Source organism: Gigantopelta aegis, chromosome 4 (assembly GCF_016097555.1).
Source record: "Gigantopelta aegis isolate Gae_Host chromosome 4, Gae_host_genome, whole genome shotgun sequence".
Lineage (NCBI taxonomy): Eukaryota > Metazoa > Mollusca > Gastropoda > Neomphalida > Peltospiridae > Gigantopelta > Gigantopelta aegis.
This window is the reverse complement of record NC_054702.1, coordinates 45234032-45254991: the sequence shown is the minus strand read 5'-3', so window position 1 is coordinate 45254991 and position 20960 is coordinate 45234032. Positions and strand designations below refer to the sequence as shown.

Here is a 20960-nt window from a genome sequence, read left to right as displayed (position 1 = left end):
GGTGACATTTCATCTATAAATAACAATTCAAATATCGACCAATTACACTTCGCCGTTTATAGCGTTATTCGGGAGCATACAAATTCTAAAAATACCGGGCGAGACTATTGGTCTATTTCAACATTAAAAAAAAAACAGGGGGAAAAGTGCAGTAATAAACTGTGGATTGTATACTAGTATAAACAGATTTTATGGCTATACCATCACGGTTTATTTGTTCGTCTTGATGATGATGATAACTGTTTAACGTGCCCATATACCACTAGGGTTTCGAACACGCCCATCCCGAGTCCGACCTCCGATAAGATCGGTGACCTGACTCGGGATGGAGAGGGGGGGGGGGGGGGGGGGGGTTAGAGTTGAAAATGGGCAGAATTTTGAAAATAGCAATTAGTAAAAAAAAAGTTAATAGAATAAATTTAAAAAAAAAAGAAAAAAAAAATAATTGACTACTCGGCCGAATAATATTTATATAATTTGGAGCATTTTAGAAGGACGGTCCAAAATTAAATAAGAAAAAGAAGAGAGGATCGGACTATTTAATAATAATTAAAAAAAAGAGAGTAATTTCGACATAATCTTTTGAACGCAGATCTGAAAGTTTAAAGTCCGATCGATATGTCCACGTGAGTGGCCTCGTTAAGGCCGTTTGGGTGCACAGCTTATAGGGACGAGATGGGTTGCATCCCGTCAAGAAAACCCCTAGATTGACAGTCGATAGATGTTGAAGGTGTAGTGCTGTGCTGAAATACAGATCTTGAGAAGCCGGATCCGTCTGAACGAGAGAGAGTATCAGACTAGGGTATAGTCCAGTCGTCATGGGTTGGTATAGTGGTGCGGACGGGCCCGACTCCGGAGGATACGAGATGGTATCACTATAAAGCAAATAAAGTCTAGAAAAAGAGTAGTAGGGGCCGACCCCGCTTCCTATTTCTTCTTAGAGTGGGGCGGTCAATCTTCCAGTGCTGCTAGGACAGGCTCGGACATGTAGAGACTAAACGCGAACAACCGTGGCGTTCTGCAGAATGGCCGTCATACGAGTCACAAAAAAACAAGTCAACATAGTTAGACGGAGAAATGACGTGGAGGCGAGGAATCTCGCTAAAAAAGAATCCTACCTGGTGGTGTAGACTGTCGAAACGAGAAGCGTTCCAGCGTTCTATCAGTTCCAATGGCCGCATACATCCCAGTAGAAAACTTCCATTTCGCTGACAAAAACAACAAAATGAAGGATCCCCAAGTCGAGCACATGAAAGCACGTGCAGTGTGCACCAGCGAAACAAACACGTCTTACCGCGTGGAGCTCCAGACTGGGAATGTTTCGTCTTGAAACGAATTTTATATAAAATTTTATATTGAAATTAGTTTCCGGCATACTTCGTAATTCACCCGAATCATTTCGTATACCCTCGGCATAATCCCGAATGTTTTCAAATTCTTTTTAAATCACTGGCATGATTTTGCAAGTAAGGTTTTGATTGGTCGAATGAAAGGTCAATTGGACATGAGCTCCAACGGGCTGCTGTTAGATCCACATGTAATAGTGGAGCTAATTTTAATTAGATTGCTATTATTGGGGTTTGTTGGATAACACTTTTAGAATTGGCTTCACATCCCCATTGGTTTTTCAAGCTTCTATTTTGTATTTGGACACCCCACAACAACAACAAAATGGCACAATCTACTTTTAATCTTTTTGGCTTGCCCATCTAAATTAATTAATGACAACTATGTTTGTTTGTTTGTTTGTTGTTGTTGTATTTTCTATGATATGTATTTTTGTTACCTATCAATTAGCTCGAAATGCCCGCTCCCCCTCCCTGTCTTTTGACAGAACTCTGGCGAAGTCAAAGGCTGTGCCCACGACAGGCTTGCTTGAACAGTTCTCTGATGGAAGCATACCAAAAATTACCCACATGGGGGGAATGAATGAATGAATGTTTAACGACACCCCAACACAAAAATACATCGGAGATGTACTATCAAGATATATGCATGCTAATATAGACCTACTTTTTATATTGTAGGTGTTCTTTTTAAAAATTATGTGACCGTCTGTTCCCTAAAAAAATCGCACTTCTGCCCCCTTTAGTTTACCTGTCAATGGCTTGGTCATTTTCGGGGTGGGTGGGGCGTTTGTTTTTGTTTAGGTGTTTATATAATAACACGATCGTGAGTCAGACAACTTTGAAGCTGCAATTCTTGTGTTTTACAATGTTATAAAGATAGCGATTGTGTCATTCGTTTCAATGTTACATGATTGCAATCTTTTAATTTAACACTGGAAAGAAAGTTAAAAAAAAATGTGGTTTTTTTTAACAACACCACTTGAACACATTGATTTATTAATCATCGGCTACTGGATGTCAAACATTTTGTAATTTTGACGTACAGGTTTTTTTTAAGGATATCCGCTACATTTTGTTTACCACTAGTAGCAAGGGATCTTTTATATGCACTATCCCACAGATAGAATAGCACATACTACTGCCTTTGACATACCAGCTGTGTACCGGCCTCGGTGGCGTCGTGGCAGGCCATCGGTCTACAGGCTGGTAGGGACTGGGTTCGGATCCCAGTCGAGGCATGGGATTTTTAATCGAGATACCGACTCCAAACCCTGAGTGAGTGCTCCGCAAGGCTCAATGGGTAGGTGTAAACCACTTGCACCGACCAGTGATCCATAACTGGTTCAACAAAGGCCATGGTTTGTGCTATCCTGCCTGTGGGAAGCGCAAATAAAAGATCCCTTGCTGCCTGTCGTAAAAAGAGTAGCCTATGTGGCGACAGCGGGTTTCCTCTAAAAACAGTGTCAGAATAACCATATGTTTGACGTCCAATAGCCGATGATAAGATAAAAAATCAATGTGCTCTAGCGGCGTCGTTAAATAAAACAAACTTTACTTTTACCAGCTGTGGTGCACTGGTAGAAACGAGAAATGGGCCCACCGACGGGGATCGATCGCAAAACGACCGCGCACCAAGCGAGCGCTTTACCACTGGGCTACATCCCCTGGCTGGAACGAGGAATAACCCAATGGGCCCACCGACGGCGCATCAGACGAGCATTTTACCACTGGGCTACTGAAAGAAGGTACCGGCCTCGGTGGCGTCGTGGTTAGGCCATCGGTCTACAGGCTGGTAGGTACTGGGTTCGGATCTCAGTCGAGGCATGGGATTTTTAATCCAGATACCGACTCCAAACCCTGAGTGAGTGCTCCGCAAGGCTCAACCACTTGCACCGACCAGTGATCCATAACTGGTTCAACAAAGGCCATGGTTTGTGCTATCCTGCCTGTGGAAGTGCAAATAAAAGATCCCTTGCTGCTAATCGGAAAGAGTAGCCCATGTAGTGGTGACAGCGGGTTTCCTCTCAAAATCTGTGTGGTCCATGACCATATGTCTGATGCCATATAACCGTAAATAAAATGTGTTGAATGCGTCGTAAAATAAAACATTTCTTTCTTTCTTTCTTTCTGAAAGAAGGCACCACAGCGAATTCGATATATACGATACATTTAAAATGTCTTGTTTCTCTTTTTGCGATGATAATTAGGAAATTAGTTTTCTGTGTCCAACCCACCCGCTCCCACACACAAACCCCATAATATTATGTAACAACACTAAATAAATATTTTGGATGAACCTGGTCTTTATTTTAATGGTATTTTGTCCGGTTTCAAAGGTGTCCGGTTTTCAGGGGTTTGGATTGATACAAAATCTTTTGTTGCCGTGTCACATTCGTATTTATATATATGTATTGAAGATGAATCCAACAGTTAATAATCCAATAAAAAAAAAATTTGACTTAAGATAGTTTATCGTTTGCTTATATACTTTAAATACTTTCAATGATTTTAAGTTTATCATCGAGTTTATTTCAATACGGCGAAGTTTACCTAGGCATTCAATATTAAATTCGATATGGCAAGAAAACGTTATCGATATCTTTTCAACACCGAAAAGCCAACAGTTCTTTTGCCTGCTCTTTATTTTGTTAAATAACGGTGTTAAAACAAAATAAACAATAGGGTTTTTTGGAAAATAATTTCAGTTTTATTTGACCCCCCCCCCCCCAAAAAAAAACAATCGATTCGAAAATGAACAGATTTTAGTGCCTAACGTAGTACCCCCCCCCCCCAAAAAAAAAAAAAAAAAAAAAACAACAACAACAAAAAAAACCCCAACAAAACAAACAAAAAAACACCCCAAAACAACAAAAAAAACAACAACAACAAAACAAACAAACAACAACAAAACAAACACCAACAAAAAAACCGACGTATATATTGCACCGGGAAGGACTACATTTACCACTACACACATCATTTATAGCCACTAGTCAGTTTGAATCATAAAGGGGTTTAAACCCACCTCATTAATTTCTAGTTAATAATTTGGTTGGATCTACCAATAAATGATTAAAACATTGACATTATTATTGGGATTACATTTTAATTACAATACTTTATTTCGTCTGAACAGTGTCAGAATGACCATATGTTTGACGCCCAATAGCCGATGATAAGATAAAAAAAATCAGTGTGCTCTAGTGGCGTCGTTAAATAAAACACACTTTACTTTTTATTTCGTCTGCTTAAAACAAAAATAGAATGGTACTTATTTGTCATACAAAATCTACTGAGTTTCGTGGTATTTCAGTGTTAATCGCAACATCGGGAAAAAACCCGAGAGAAACCAGTCTGATATTTTTAATTGGGTCAACAAAAACGTACCTTGTTCGCAAATGGTTTTCCCTTGCTAACCTAGTTTATTTAATTTATTAATTTGCAGTATACTAAAATATTCCCTATTAATGTTTGAATTAAATGTCGCAAATAAAAATAAAAAACATTTGATAATTGTTGTTTAATTTCTATTTTTATCATACCTTAATGGACGTACCCTATTGACTATGGTGTCAGGAATTTATTATAGCAGACGAGACTGAAGATGGCGACAACTCGACAAAAGGGAAAGATGTCTCAAAAAAGTCCTAAAGGAGGTTAATTCTATTAAAACCTTTACTTGTTATTTAGCTTAGCACCCCATTGTTATCACCTGCTATATATTAAATTAAATTAATTAATGTTATATCTTCTAAATACCATTGGACTACTGCGTCGGCTGCTACCATAGTTGTAATATGTATTACATTGTTTCCATTTTGATAAAACGTTAAAACAAGTTCGTGAAATAAACGTAATGGATATTTAGAATTGACTAATGATATATAGTATAGCCTGGCGCAACCAAAACATTGTGTTACTTTGATAGATCGTTTGACTGGTTTATCACAGGATATAAAAGTTTATAAATATGACAGACGACGAAATAAACATGGCGGACGGGTAGACCTATCAGGAACTTTTGGGCGCGAAATGTAGAGCACTAATTATTTTGTTATTACAATATTTCCTGCACTGAATAGTGTTTTAAAACTTATTGGCACACTTTAAAATGAGTTTGTATTAGATTAATACTTGGAAGTAATATTTGTTAACTAGCTGGGGTTTTGGTGACTAGTATGGTCTTGGGTTGCATACCACCATTATCTTTTGCATGTATTTTAAATACTGTAACTCATAAAAATTAATGCAAGCATTGCAAGATGTTAATGTAAAAACATTTACTAACAGTGGTCGAAATACTGCAGATTTTTGCCAGTCAACATCATTACGGACCGGGAAATCCTTTTTTTTCCATGCCATCCTGTCTGTGTTTATAATTTATACTTTATGATCATGTTTGGTACAGCAAATTTTAATTTAGTTTGATAGAATTTGCGAATGTAGGACAATTGCTCACCGGACAATACCTCACCGGACAATTGCTCACCAATAAAGTGAGAAATAGGACAATTGCTCACCTTTATTTTTCATTTTAATTAATATTTTTTTTTAAATAAAAATTTCATTTCCAGTATTGTGCGAGAATATTGTGCGAGATGTTCTGAAGGAAATCTCCCAGTCTCCTATTTCCATCAGCAAACTCCAGACACAAATTCTGCAGTCTGCTTTGCATCTGCTGAGTGGACCTCTTCACTCTCTTCCTAGGTGGTTCACCTCGCTGATGTTGGAGGATGAGGATGCGTAGACAGTCAATAGCTGTCCACACAGAAGGGTGCTGATGGCCAACCAGCCTCTGGAATCCAATGTTCCATGATTCACAGATGTTGTTACTGGAAATGAAATTTTTATTTAAATTTTTTTAAAAATTAAAATGAAAAATAAAGGTGAGCAATTGTCCTATTTCTCACTTTATTGGTGAGAAATTGTCTGGTGAGCAATTGTCCGTACTCCAGAATTTGCAGTTTACCGGACCGAGTTAAGTTAGTTTCGACCCCAGACTATAATGTATTGATGCAATAAATACATAACTTACAAAAGCACAGCATGAAATACAACACATCTCCTCACATGCCTATTCACATCACATCATTATGCGAGGTAGAGCTGGACAATATACCATATATACCATTCAGTATCGGATTCATGTCAACACCGATTTACCATACCGAGCAAATTTCAAAATACCAAAATTTGGGTATTGAAATTTTTTATCCGCCACTAACAATATATCTGAAGTATGCAAAGTAACTAGAGAGAGAGAGAGAGAGAGAGAGAGAGAGAGAGAGAGAGAGAGAGAGAGAGAGAGAGAGAGAGAGAGAGAGAGAGAGAGAGAGAGACAGAGAGAGAGAGAGAGAGAGAGATGAGGGCCTAGTGTATGGAATTTATTTTTATTTAGATGAAATTAGTGGGTCAATAAAACAATGTGGCTTCCATTTTTATAAAGAACAATTACTTGGTTGCTGAAACGCAAAAAATATTATTTCTAAGTACAAAGTATTTACTTTCTTATGATGTCTAAGTATGCACACAGTTGTTACTGCTTTTCCTGACAAAAAATTAAGAAAGCTTTACTAAACTTTAAACTTAAAGATGGTATTTTGTCCTTTATTTGAATAGTCTATTAAAAAAAAGTCTGTTATGGTAAATCTGTAAATGATTCAAAACAACTAGGTCACATACATATGATCAAAAGGGAAACAGGATAATGCAGTACACTGAAATTAAAGGTAGAATCTTGCATTCCATCAGTTGCCTTTATGCCTGCATTGTAAATAATAAGATTTAGTCTCTGCACTTTGTAATTTGATAATTTGTAAAGAAACCTTTATTTACACTGATTTTGTTTTTGTTTTGTTTTTTATTCAAGTTGGTATGGGTTTGAAACTTAGTGATATATTTTTGTATGAATTTTAACTTTATTCATTATAGAGTTATATGCCAATTCATTGGTTCCCTTTTGACACAAATGGACTATACAAAAGCTATAGAAAAGTTTTTACCTCATGTAGGCCTACTGGCAAACTAAAAATGGCAGTCCTCTTACAGCATTGGAACCATATGCCATGGTAAAGATCACCTCTCTTCTATAGATAACACACCAGACAGTGAGTGATAACTGCACACTCTCAATACCTTATCACAACTTCTTGTGTAATCAGTCTTGTGAATAGATACAGTATTGCATATTATAATGAAAGGTTCGTATTATTGTGATGAATGTTATGGATTTTATTACACTTTAGATTTTATGCATTATTGATGCATATTATCATAAATTTTTAAGGTGCAAACAGAAAACTAAGTAATGCTGGTCATGTGTTATGGCATACACCTTGTGAAAGTGAAAAATGGGGTGTAAATGTGTTGCATACTAACAAAGAACATTACATAATTTTTGAGTAGGGAGTGGTACTTATTTGAAAATCTAACTTAACCCAAAAAGTATATATTGTGTATTTAAAATATTTTTAAATTGATCATGATTTTTTGTCAATTTAATTAACTTACTTATTTTTGCAGGACATCCAAATAGTAGAGCAACAAATGGCAGGATTAAAAAGGAAGAAAACAATTCAAGTGACAGTGAAAATGAAGAAAAGACATATATGTCACTGGATGTTCTTGCTCAAGTTGCATCGGCAACACTGCAAAAAGAACCCAAGTTTTCTCCATCCAAACGAGTATAACCACCTGTTATTGATATAATTTACAATCATTCCATGAATAGTCTCTCTTTTATTTACTTTTGTTTCCAAGTATTTCAATTAAAGGGACATACCCTAATTTTTAAACACTAAGGCATATTTTTGACTATTGTAGCCGTTTTTGATAACTGAAATCATACTTTACTTAAGATTTTATGGTTTAGATTAGGGCAATTCCACGGTAACTGATGCAACATTCAAAGATTTTTTAACATCTTGATTTTTTTTTTCTTTTTAAAGTATTCAATAAAATTCTTAAGAGTGTTTTTGATTGAAACAAATATGTTGTAACAAAGTCATGTCAAAAGAAAATTTCATTGCATACAATCTCAGCACAACTACAATCACAAATGAAATGAAGTTTGGGTAACTGACGCAACAAAAAAAGTAAAGTTATGTATTTGACATGTCTTTGAACTTGCCAAAATTCTCTGAATCTGAAGCACCAAGTTTTCAGGTATATATAAAAATATGCAGTACACAGGTAATCTATGATCACTAGAACAAGAGAACTTAAGTTTTCTACAAGGAATTTTTTATAAACTTTTTTATTAATGGGTAATTGACGTAACACTAAAAGTAACTGACGTAACATTTGCGAATCATAAAAACTAATAAGAACATATTTTAAAAATAAAATATTTATCTTTGGCAACTGCTTCATCTAAATTGTAAAAAATACATAAATCTTAAAGGAATTAAAAAAAACTAACAATAGGGGCATGTTCAGGGTGGTGGGTTGGGGGTCAATCCCCCATTTCCCAACCCTATTCCTAAATTATTATTATTATTTTAATAAGCATATACATGCATTTGTCATGATGAATTTTACTTGTAGAATGCAAGAAATTGCATTTTAGGACATCAGGTTCTCACAATTCTCCCCCCTCCCCCCCTACTAACTTGTGCAGTTGCACCATTGATGCCAGCCAGTCTAAACCCATTAAGATGTTACAAACAAAATGCAATACTTACCTTTATCATATTCATTAAATTTTAATGACATTTTTGAAAAAAGATTTCATTGCAATTTGGGTTCTATTCTTAGGAAGAAATAGCACAAATTAAAGATGGCCACCAGGTCACATGACATTTTTGATTTAAAACCTGAGTATTTTATGGTTTATTGATTATTAACAAATAATTCTACATGAAAAATAAAGGCATAACAGAGGGAAAAAATTTCACTCCAGAGGTATAATTTTTCGTGGAATTTCCCATTATCCATTTCCATACATTCGAAGTGTTTTTGGCCATCCTGGTGTTTTTAATATCACAAAATGCATTTCTCATATTTTTAAAAACGCATTTTTACACGGATTTCAACTAATTTTGCAGTTACAATGATGGAAATACATAGTAAAAAGACCTCAGGTTAGCACATTTTGCCCTAATATCTCTATCGTTTTTGTCCGAATTTAAAGATTTTCTCCACCCCTGTGTCGTACTCTTTATGTTTTCACCAGATATATATCTCAATGACATCACTGTAACTGAACAAAAAATATGAATGTTTGAAGAAAAATTGTTTTATTTAAGTCACGTTTTACATATACCTGTACATCATATTGCATATATCTGTTCTACTACAATATGTAATGCTTAACAAGCTTATGTTGTCGAATTGTATATTAAAATGTGGTTCTTTGACACTTTAATATTGTAATTACATGTTTTTTTATTTCCATCAGGTACCTGTGAGTAAAAGAAACCTTCAGTCACTGGATTTGCTGAACCTCGACCAGATACAAACTCTGTCGGACAAAGTTCTCATCAACTTGTTTGCAGACCTTGTCTGCAATGAAATGACACGCAACTATACATACACATGTTGTTTGATGCCCAAAAAATGCAAGGACTCCTTTTCAAGTTTTGGTAATGAATCAAAGGCTAGGTTGAAGATAAGAACCCATCTGTTGAGTCACATAGAACAGCTTATTGATGATGCAAATGGTAAGATATTAAAAGGTTAAAACAGTTTACTTGACAGAAATGCACTGATCTTTTAAATTTTCTTTTACATGTCAGCATTGGGGTTTTTTTCTGCTTCAACATTTGGCTTTTTATATGGGTTACAGAGAGTTTTTGAATTATTTTAGGCAATGTTGTTTTTCATGTCATTCACAATAAAAAAACCCTCAATGAGTCAACCATACATTCAGGGCTTCTAGATTATGGTAGCCCCCACTCCCATGGCTAGTGATATTCAGTGTTGGGCTAGTAAATAATTACTATAACTAGCCCGACGGCTAGTTGAAAAAAACCCTTGTCAAATGCTGCATTTTGTAAATATGAATATCCTGCCCCCTCTTTCTAAGGATTTTTAAGCTAAATCTTCCTCTTTAGGCGACACATCTGATTATTACTATTAGTAAAATTGTATTTATTTAAAGTAGGGCTAGTAAATTTTTAATCATGGCTAGTACATTTTTAAAATCATTGATCCCATGGCTAGTGGATTTTTATAAAATTCTAGAAGCCCTGTACATTTCATGAGAATAATGAATGACAAAAAGGTTCAGGTTTTCAAATTGTGCATTCTGTCTACCTCTTATTTGTACACAAGAACAGTGCAGGGGATTATAACCCCAGTTTCTTTGTGGTGAATGTTTCATTCAGATATAAACCGCATAAGTTTGTTTTTGTTTCTTGGAAGTGTGTCCCTGTCCGAAAAACAAAAATGACCAAATAAGGTGACAAAAGTTATGAAAACTTTACATCCTTGAATTACCTTAATTTTGACCTAGACTTAGAAGTATTTGTTGTAATGGAAATGTAGAGCTTTGTCAAGTGGAAGAATTGTTTATGGCAATAAGGTAGTGAGTGCCACATATAATGGCATATGCCAAACCAGTATCAACATGAACGATGGATCGTTCGTGCAAAAACTGTAATCGTTCGTCAGAAAATCTTGTAAAAAAAAAAATCACTGTTTTTGGAAGAAAATAACCCTACATTGCCAGTGTGAGAAAGATGCAATGTATCCATGTACTTTCGTTATAAAATGCTACCTGCATAATTAGCAAGCCACTGACATATTTACAATTTAAGGTACTTCGCTGAAATTCTCAGTCCTGACGTCAAGATATTCGATGCTTGAAGAACGTCACAGAACCTTTATGGTAGTTTCTTAGAATATTGTATTATATACTGATGCAATTTAATGACACTGATGAAAACAAAATATGTTAAACAAATTAAAGACAGGTGTCATGAAAATATCTCTCACCGCTATTCCAAGCCATTCGGAATAAGTCGGCCGATTACGAATTTTCCGTGGAGTTCAACACTTGTAGGCCTATAGGTTCATTCGGACTGAATCGTGTCTATTAATAGCAAACGCGATGTTAGTCTAGCGACTGTACCTAATGTTGGACAAAATGACCGCTAATATTAACTTTGTGACTGTCAAAGTATACCCATACATAGCCTCATCTGGCTTATGCAAAGGTACCAATGCAGCTACCTTTAGATTGATTTAGTTTAAAACCCATTTTGCCTTTCACAAGAGCATGTACCATGTATTACAAACATGCACCACGGTGCGCGAGATCTCATGCCACCGTCGCGGGAAAATCAAGTTCTCATTACTATGAATAGCATTTTACAGGATTTCTAATTTTTAACGAATCGAAGCTAACGTTAATAATTTTTGTTAAATTATATCCAGGATTTATAATGTTTGACAAAATATCATCTACAGATAAATATTATACTTGTTTAAGCCTAAATTGAAACTGGTTAAATATTAAAAAAAAAAAATTCTTCAAAAGAGGTCAAAAAAGATTTGGACACGAGTCGATTTTCGTGGGTCGGTCGGGTTAGGACAAACAAACCTAATTTTTATTTTCGCCTGGTAGCTTTTAAGTTATTCCTAGTATATTTTCGTATTTATGATAGGAGAAAAGCTACTAAAATCGCTCGTGTGAATATCGTTGCCCATTAATCTTTTCATGTGTATTTTAACTACTGGAGAAAATTGTTTGTGTAGACACTAAAACCAGACGAATGATATATTGGTTGTCTAAAAAATTAAAATTCTATGCCCTGTAGGAGCCAGATGGCACCAACTTCTATTTTTGTATAGATAGTATAAAATGTTTTAGTTGCCAGATGAAAAACAAAGTGTTGCATATGCAACCAAATTAGTCGCAATGTAGAGGGCTGTTGAGTTGTATAAGATTCCCTTATGCCTTGCCTTCTCATGGTTTTAAGCATGATAGGGATTTTGTTGTTTAAGTTAAATTAAGAGCTGTTTTCATTCAAAATGTATGGTGTTATATTGTGATTTATTAATTGGACATATTGCCTTGCTGATGCATTGTTTCCTATTAAATTATTGTTTGTGTGAGGTCCATGGTCTAGTGGATAAGCTGCTGGACAATCAAGCTGACAACAGTGATTCAAATCCCATCAAAGCTGGCTTACACTTTCATTCCCATTTTTGTTATCTATCACCCTCTGCCTACCATTCTCATTGTCTTAATGTAAAAAAAACTACTTTCCAATTTCTCCCATGATTTCAATCTGTTTTGACCCTGTCTGTCAGTTTCCTCCAATTCTGTCTTCTTAGCAGTCCACACCATCACCTACCTGTCTCAACTTCATCCATAGGTGCAGTCTCTGTGTACTTTCTCGCATCCATCTGGCATCCTCATCCTCTGCCACTAATAAGACTGGTCTGACCCATGGCACTAAGTAATGACCGCCGGTTGTAGGGGAGCTTAGTAGGTGGTTACAAGTGCCTCTTAACAATGCCAGAAGTTACTACTGAACACACTCTGAAGTGGTCAGACTAAGCCTACAACTAAAAGCTGATGGAAATGACAGTGTGTGTCATGGATAGCCACAAGAGACAAGCACCTGTTGCGGTTGAAGAGACAAGGACTTGGATGTGGAAGTTGAAAGATAGGAGGAGTTGCCACATTGGGAAGAAATGAGGTTGGAATTCAAAGGAGTGAAAAGCAAAGGGGGCAGTGGGATAAAAAAAAAAAAATAATACAAAAGTACTGTCTATTTGTAGATCCTGGAAGAACAGAACCATTTAGTTTCACTGCTGTACCTGTTCGAGTCCAGAAAAAGAAAGCACTGGGTAACAAATCAGTTTAATTTTTTAATAAAACCCTTTTTTAGCAGGTCATTAATTTTTTCTTCCATCTATTTTAGTAGCTTTATTTTAATAACAGACCAAATTATGAGTCTCTGTTGAACAGTTTTCATGTAATTCATATATTGGTTTTGCAGCTGTTTTTTAATTTTTAAATGAGAAATTTCTTATTATCCTTTGAAAGATAACTAATCAATAGTTCTTTTTATAACTAATGCTTGCTTTAGTCCTAAATTCTATAACAATTTATTTTGTAAGATGCAGTTATTTCAATTATGATACTATCATTGTTTGTGGTTCAGATAGCAGTATTAAAAAGAGAAGAGGTGGTGCAAATTTAAGTAACCCAAGCACAAAGAAAAATGTGAACCCTGTTGCCAGATTTACAGGTCTGAAGCCATGCAAACGATTAGGCCTCAAACCAGTTCTTGCAAGCAAAGACCATTCTGAACAGAACACTTTCGTAAGTTATGAAGAAGTGAAAGAAAATTCCCTAAAAAGAAGAAAAAATTCACAGTTTGATTCTCCAAATAAACAGACGATGGCAAAACGGTATGCACATAAAAAGTCTATACTAAGTGATGTACACACTGCGGACAGTGGTAGCAAGTCAAAACACTTAACTCATCGTAAAAGAATAAGAAATGGTGATACTGCCAGCAGTGATATTTCTTTGCCTGGAGTCACAGAACGACGCATTGAAGAGAATGAACAGTTCATCATTGAGCTACTTAACAGGACTCAACCCCACCATGACCACTGTTACACAACAATCTTTGGCAAAAAACGTGGCATAGAAAACATCAGTATGGATTCTGATTCATCATCTGATGACGATGACGATTCCAGCATTATTGATGTGGGTGGAAATGTGTCTTATATTGATCCAATTCGGACCGGCAAGCCACCGAAGCCAATCCTACTGTACTCAGTGGCACCTCCACCTAATGCACAAACGCCCATGGTTAGTGCTGAAGAAATAATCAACCCTAATGAATACAGCAGCGAGTCTGAAGAAGAAGGGCATACAGGAGAACGTAAGTATTATTTAACCTATTCATCTAGAAAGTGGGAGTAATCTTCCTTTAGAACTGCAATCTTTAGTGTTTTTAGTTATAGAATAGACCATCCACAATAATAATAGTAGTATTATATAGATGTAAGTATTTGAATCCAAAAGTATTTTAGTGTAGCATCCTTATAAAAGGGAATTTCATCGATATGGATTTTAGCCGAGCTTACCCTCTTTGGGTAAATATTGCAAACGTCAATTTTATTTATTTTTACTATTTTATTCACACATCTTTATGCATTCTTTCATGTATATGGGGCAGGATGTAGCCCAGTGGTAAAGCATGGCACATATAAAATACCCCTTGCTACTAATAGAAAATTCAAGCAGCTTTCCTCTCGAAGACCATATGTCGAAATTACCAAATGTTTGAAATCAAATAGCTGATGATTAATAAATCAATGCGCTCTAGTGGTGTCATTAAATAAAACAGACGTTTAACTTTATCTTTCATGTATGTGACTTCACAGCTCTTTATACCATTTTATTAATTTAGTTTTAAGAATTTTCCTCCCATTTACTATTAGACATCCAAGAGCTGATACATTTTTTATGCTAGGATGTCATAAAACAGTTAGTGCTTTACACCATAGAACACAATGGCCAGTAAAATTAACTTTGTGCCAGCTAAAGCTTGATAAGTTTCACATTTGCAGTGACTTATGTTTAAAGGGACATTCGTGAGTTTGCTGCGTTGTAAGATATTTCCGACTTACAAAATATTTCTACGATTAAACTTACATATTAAATATATTTTCTTGTTTAGAATATCAGTGTCTGTATATTCAATGTGTTTCTGGTCTTCTTAATATTTGTAAGAAGCCCAAACTGGATTTCGTCTTCAAATAATTTTGTATGTACGAAAAAAAGATATTTTAGGAAATAAAATGAAATTTAACCCAGTACAAATATTAGAATGATCAGAAACATGTTTAATATACAGCCACTAATATTTTATGCAGAAAAATATATTTGATATTTAATTACAATTGTTAAAAAGTCTCTGTTTGTCGATAACATCTTAAACATTACAGCAAACTCAGGAATGTCCCTTTAACACGAAAGCAACAAAGTATAGGAGAAACTCCTTCCTCCCATTCAATTACATTTTGAAATAAAAATAGCATGACCTATTTTATCATATCTTCTAGGTCCATATCCACCAATGCCAAAGTCACAAGTTGCAAAGACTGGCAGAATAAGCATTCCAGAAGAAAGTGCCTCTTTTAGTGAGGGTGAGGAAGACGTAAGTCCCAGGAAGAGGAAGAAACAATTACCAGTACCAGACATTTCAAACCTGTCAACTGAAATGGCAATTGTTGAATGTGAACGGGTGTGTTTTTCATTGTCTTGCAAATATTCAGTCAAGTACATGCACATTGACAGGGTTATCATCTTTCTTTTTTTTCCAATTTTAAAAAGAATATTTTAAATTTTGATCATGACTTGAAAATAATTTAATTAGAATGAAATTAAGTACTTTGTAAACTAAGTTGTATTTTAAATATTAAACTAATGCAAAATTTACACCCAGGTAGAATATATATGTGATCAGCATAAATATTAAGGATATTTATGATTAGTTTGAAGTATTTTGTAAGCGACGGGTGATATATATATATATATTAATGTTTTTCACAATTAAAACAGTGGTTTGAAGGTGGTTTGGGGAGGGGTAAAAGCCATATGCCGATTACGTTTTAAGCAAAACAAATCATTGGTATTATAGATGTTTATAGTCTGCCAACAGTATTCGATCATATATTTGTACTTGGCACTCTCTTGTCACATTTAGTTTGTAAATTATACCGTTACACCACTACATAAGTCTGAAATAGAATATACATTTTGTTTTTAATGTTTAAATATTATTTTAAAATATACTTTTTGTTCTTCAGAAAATTGCCTTAAAATGTATTCGAGAATTAAAAGGTAGAAAAAAGGATGACAAACTTCCTCTGATGTGTAAGATCTGTCTTGGTAAAACATTCACAGCCAGTGCCACGCTAATGTACCACTACCGAAGTCATGCAGGTAGGATATTACATGCAACATACATCTAAATACATAGTCCTATTTTTACTCTTATTACATTGTTTGTCCGGTTTACTGATGTTTGTATGGACATCCCATCTTTCTATTTTCTGTTCTTTGTTTAAGTTTTGTTACCATATAATTTTGTATGTTGAGTAAATAATTTAAGACACATTATACACTGACCTGTGAATATTTTGAAATAAAAAAGGTTCATGCTATTTAACAGAGTATGACAAATGTTTTGAAAAGTCACTAGCCACAGGGCTAGTGGGTTTGTGAAAACCACTAGCCCACCAAGATAAAGCACTAGCCCAAATTCCTGATCAATTATAACTGGATTTTTATACATTTTTTTGTAACATTACACATTTACGAGTATAACAGTAAAATAAAACAAACACTTAAATCATGTTGTAACTTTCAGTTTTTTGTCGTGTTGTACGTTTGTTTTTTTGTCACGTGTGATCCATCGTCATTCGCGTTTTCGCGTTTGCCCTCCCCCAGGGGAAAAATAATTGAGCAAACTCATGGTTGATATCTAAACCCACTATCAAAATAATTAAATTTAAATGAGGGTATGACAGTGTGACACACGGTAATAGATGGTTCAGTGTATTCGGTAGTGGGTTATACATTTAGGGCCCTACTATTTATGTCGCCAGGAACGGTGATGCCAATTGCTCAAATACTGGGCATTATCCCGTGTCAGACCGATATCAAAAGAATATAACGGCGACATCTAATCCGTTGTTAATTGATGAACAAAAAAGGTATCATCTTGTATCGGCAGCTGTGACGCATTATCCAGACCGATACACAAATAGGTCAAGCAGAGTCATTGCATGTGCGTTACCATTAAAGTAAATTGTTTTCCTGATTGCCGATAACCACATGTCAGCGAAGTGTAAAATTAGAAAACAACAGGTAAATAAAACAAACACTGAAATTCAAAGCATGACCGGGGTTTACTTGATTGAGATTAACCTGTCGTCGCAATTGGTGATTTCCAAGTTCTTAAGTGCGAGATTTCCAAGTTCATATGTGCGAGATTAACTACCACGTGACGTGTCCAACCAATCAAAACACGCATGTCATTAAACTTATTTCCTGTGCCAGAAACTTGAAAGGGAAAAGTAAACAATGCATGCTGTAACTGTGGCGATGTAGAGATAGCATGTTACTGCAGTTTGCAGACCTAGTTCAAGTGGATTATCATTATATACTGATTGCGTTGTTGATATTATTCGATGACAAACGTCACAATCAAATTTATTAAACGAAATATCAGCCGAGAGAAAAACACAAAAACACAAAAAACCCACGATCGAGCGATAAGGAGGGGGGTGGAAACCACTAGCCCTGCGGGCTAGTGGTTTTGCGGTTCTCACTAGCCCGAACTTAAAAACCACTAGCCACGGGCGTCGGGCTAGCGGATTTGTCGAACTCTGTATTTAAGCCTCTATTAATGATTAATAAGCAAGAATATTAAACAAGTAGAAAATACATGAAACCAGACTAATGTGTATTCCCTCCCTTGGAACTGATGAAAAAAATTTAGCAGGTTTCCTCTCTAAGACTAAATGTTTACCAAATGTTGCTGATGATTAATAAATCAATGTGCTTTAGTGGTGGTGTTAAACAAAAACTTAAATTTAAACAAACTCCTTAACTTTTGTTAAAAACAAAAAATAATTTTTGAAAACTCATGAATAAATGGGTTTTTGGGTTATGGTTACAAAGACATTAAAATTAATTTTTGTAATTATACTATATTGGACTTAAAGAGTTAAAACCAAAGTAAATGAGTTATAGCACTAGCAGGATGTTACTTGTTTTTATTCTGTCACCTTATTTTTTCAGTATAAAGATTTCATGATTTGCTTTATGCAATGCATTGAACAACATTAACTTGAAAAAGCCTGAAAAAAACAAATAAATATTAAACAAAAGTCTCCATGATATTTGTATAATTGTTTGTTGTATTTTCAGGAATTAAACCATTTGTGTGCCTTATCTGTAACACAACATTTACAAGGCAGCACAGTCTCAACTACCATATGTTAATACACAACAACCAGAGCAGATTCACTTGCAAGGATTGTGGCCGCAAGTTCAGACATCCAAGTCATTTCAAGGTTTGTATTCAAATGAATGAAGTGAAATCAACTTTTGAAAGGTTTTGCTTCATTTCTCACAACAACAAAAAATCCCACACACATCTATTATGTTAGCCAGACTTCGTAGAAACTCTAGATTGATAATAGAACAAAAGCACACTTGAGATTGCACAAGTAAAAGGTCTTGATTATATGATGAAGAATTGTTAGGCAAGTAAAATGTCATGGTTATATGATGAAGAATTGTCAGGCAAGTAAAAGGTTATGGTTATGTGATGAAGATTTGTCGGGCAAGTAAAAGGTCATGGTTATATGATGAAGAATTGTCAGGCAAGTAAAAAGTCATGGTTATGTGATGAAGAATTGTCAGGCAAGTAAAAGGATATGGTTATGTGATGAAGATTTGTCGGGCAAGTAAAAGGTCATGGTTATATGATGAAGAATTGTCAGGCAAGTAAAAAGTCATGGTTATGTGATGAATTGACAGGCAAGATATATTGCAACATGGCACTCTTGTACATTATAGCCTACGTGTATTTATACCTTCTGTAACAGTTGTTCATTTTAACTCTTACCTGTGTATTACTCCAACTACTATGCATTTATGCATAGATTACTATTAACAAGACTTCTTTAAGTGGGTTGACTACAAAGCTAAACAAAACAAAAGTAATTTGCATACAGGCAAACATAATAAAATAAACTAATACGCTAAATTCTTAGTAGAATGATTTGTTTATTACCCATATGGGCAGAGAGAAGTGGAGAAAGTAAAATGATCTTTCCCTAGGGAAAGAAAAAATCCTTTCTTCCCCTAGATATATGTTATATGTTTTGACATCATAATCAGTGCTTTAATGTTACAAACAGTCTTAACTATTTTTTATCTGTTTAGTCGGGTTGTGTATGGTGGCGGTCATGTCAACAACTAACATGTCATCAGTGATACGTACTTCACAGCTGTGATGCAACGCTGTCTCTTGTTTTCAACTTGCAAACTTGTTTTTAATAACAGTATCATTTGAAAATCTTCCATAAAATGATAAAGATTGATAATGGGCCATTCACTTCATAAAGTACTCATCTGCAGTGAGACAGGTCAATGGATGATCTCTGATAGTAAACTGACCCATTTGAATTTTATCTTAGGCCAACTATTTCTGGTATATCAAGGTGGTATAAAAGATGAAATACTGCTAATTGACAAGAGTAGCTGCAAGGAGGCAGTAGATTTTTTCTCTCATTCTAAAGGCAAGGTGTTACAATCACTATATGTTAGACTCATAATGGTCACAGATGAGGTATCAGTATACTAACATTCCATTAACATAATATTTCATTTGTAGCTCATTTTGTTGTTATAAATTTGTAGCCTGACTGATAAAATAATAAGGTGTTTATAATTAAACACTAATTAATATATATTCAGGAACATCTGAGGCGTCATACAGGTGAAACCCCTTTTGAGTGTATGGACTGTCCCCTGAAATTCAAGACCCGCAACACGTACAAGAGGCACCTGAAAACACGACATGGCAAGCTGTTGACTGCAAATGGCATTCAGATGATGAGTAAGGAAGAGTTTCAGAAAGTTCGGACTAAGCCGTATAAAATGAGATCACCAACTGATCCAGGTAATAATGAAGATGATGACGATGACGATGATGATATCGAGGATGACGATGAAGAAATGTGTAGTGCAGCATCAAAAACAGAATCAGAGTCTTCGCTCAGCATGGGCATGCACAACTACATAGCTCAGAGTAACTCTACGACAGCTTATGTAACAACCCCAGTCACTCAACAGGGAAGCTTGTATGTTCCCATTGGCATTGTTGTGAACACGTAGTGTCTGTCTGTGTACCTCTTCACTCATAGTGCTTTTCTTTCCCGGTGCATAGCTCATTATTGCCTTGGTCTTTGAGAACAAACCCAAGAACGTTCATCATTTTTGGTCTAAAGATCATACTACAAACCTATGGGAGATTATTTCTTTTTGAAAAGCATTTATTATGAATAATATAATATGGTAAAGTAAAATTAAATGTATTTCTGTTTAAAAACAGTTAAAATGAGCAAACTTAAAAGCTTTGTCTTAAATAATAAGTATATATGGAGAAAATATTAAAATTCAGTTGTGTACAATTTACATTTATTAATCCTTCTGCTATGGGATATTAATTATGGTTTGCACCAACAGGAATTTATGTACATAATATTCCTCTCTCTATGCAATCAGTTGTTTTTGAAAGAAAATATTTATTATGCAAGACCAGTAAAATGAATGAAACTACAAAACACTGTCATCAGTTTAAAAATAGAAATACTTCATCAATCAGGGTCGTAGCTATGTTGTTGTTTTTTTGCGGGGGGGGGGGGGGGGGGAGGTACAGATTAATTAATGGAATCAATGAGCATGGAAGGCACAAGACACTAGTGGGCTTTTTGAAATCTAGAGTCTTTGAAATATCATTTTGTAGTCATTTCAGGGAGGTTACATACTTAACACGTCAGTATCAATAACCAGTAAAAAAAATGGGGGGGGGGGGGCAACTTCCTCCTAAGCCCCCA

General features: G+C 35.2%; 1 protein-coding gene across 1 annotated transcript; it reads left to right on the top strand.

Moving 5' to 3' along the window:
- Positions 1-4954: 4954 nt before the first annotated feature.
- LOC121370605 (zinc finger and BTB domain-containing protein 18-like) lies at positions 4955-20766 on the top strand. The gene is made up of 9 exons (XM_041495949.1): positions 4955-5005; positions 7872-8032; positions 9748-10009; positions 13080-13148; positions 13466-14200; positions 15387-15568; positions 16134-16269; positions 18262-18407; positions 19819-20766. Exons 1-9 carry the CDS (start codon positions 4981-4983, stop codon positions 20236-20238), a joined length of 2136 nt encoding a protein of 711 aa, XP_041351883.1. The 5' UTR covers positions 4955-4980; the 3' UTR covers positions 20239-20766.
- The last annotated feature ends 194 nt before the right edge of the window (positions 20767-20960 follow it).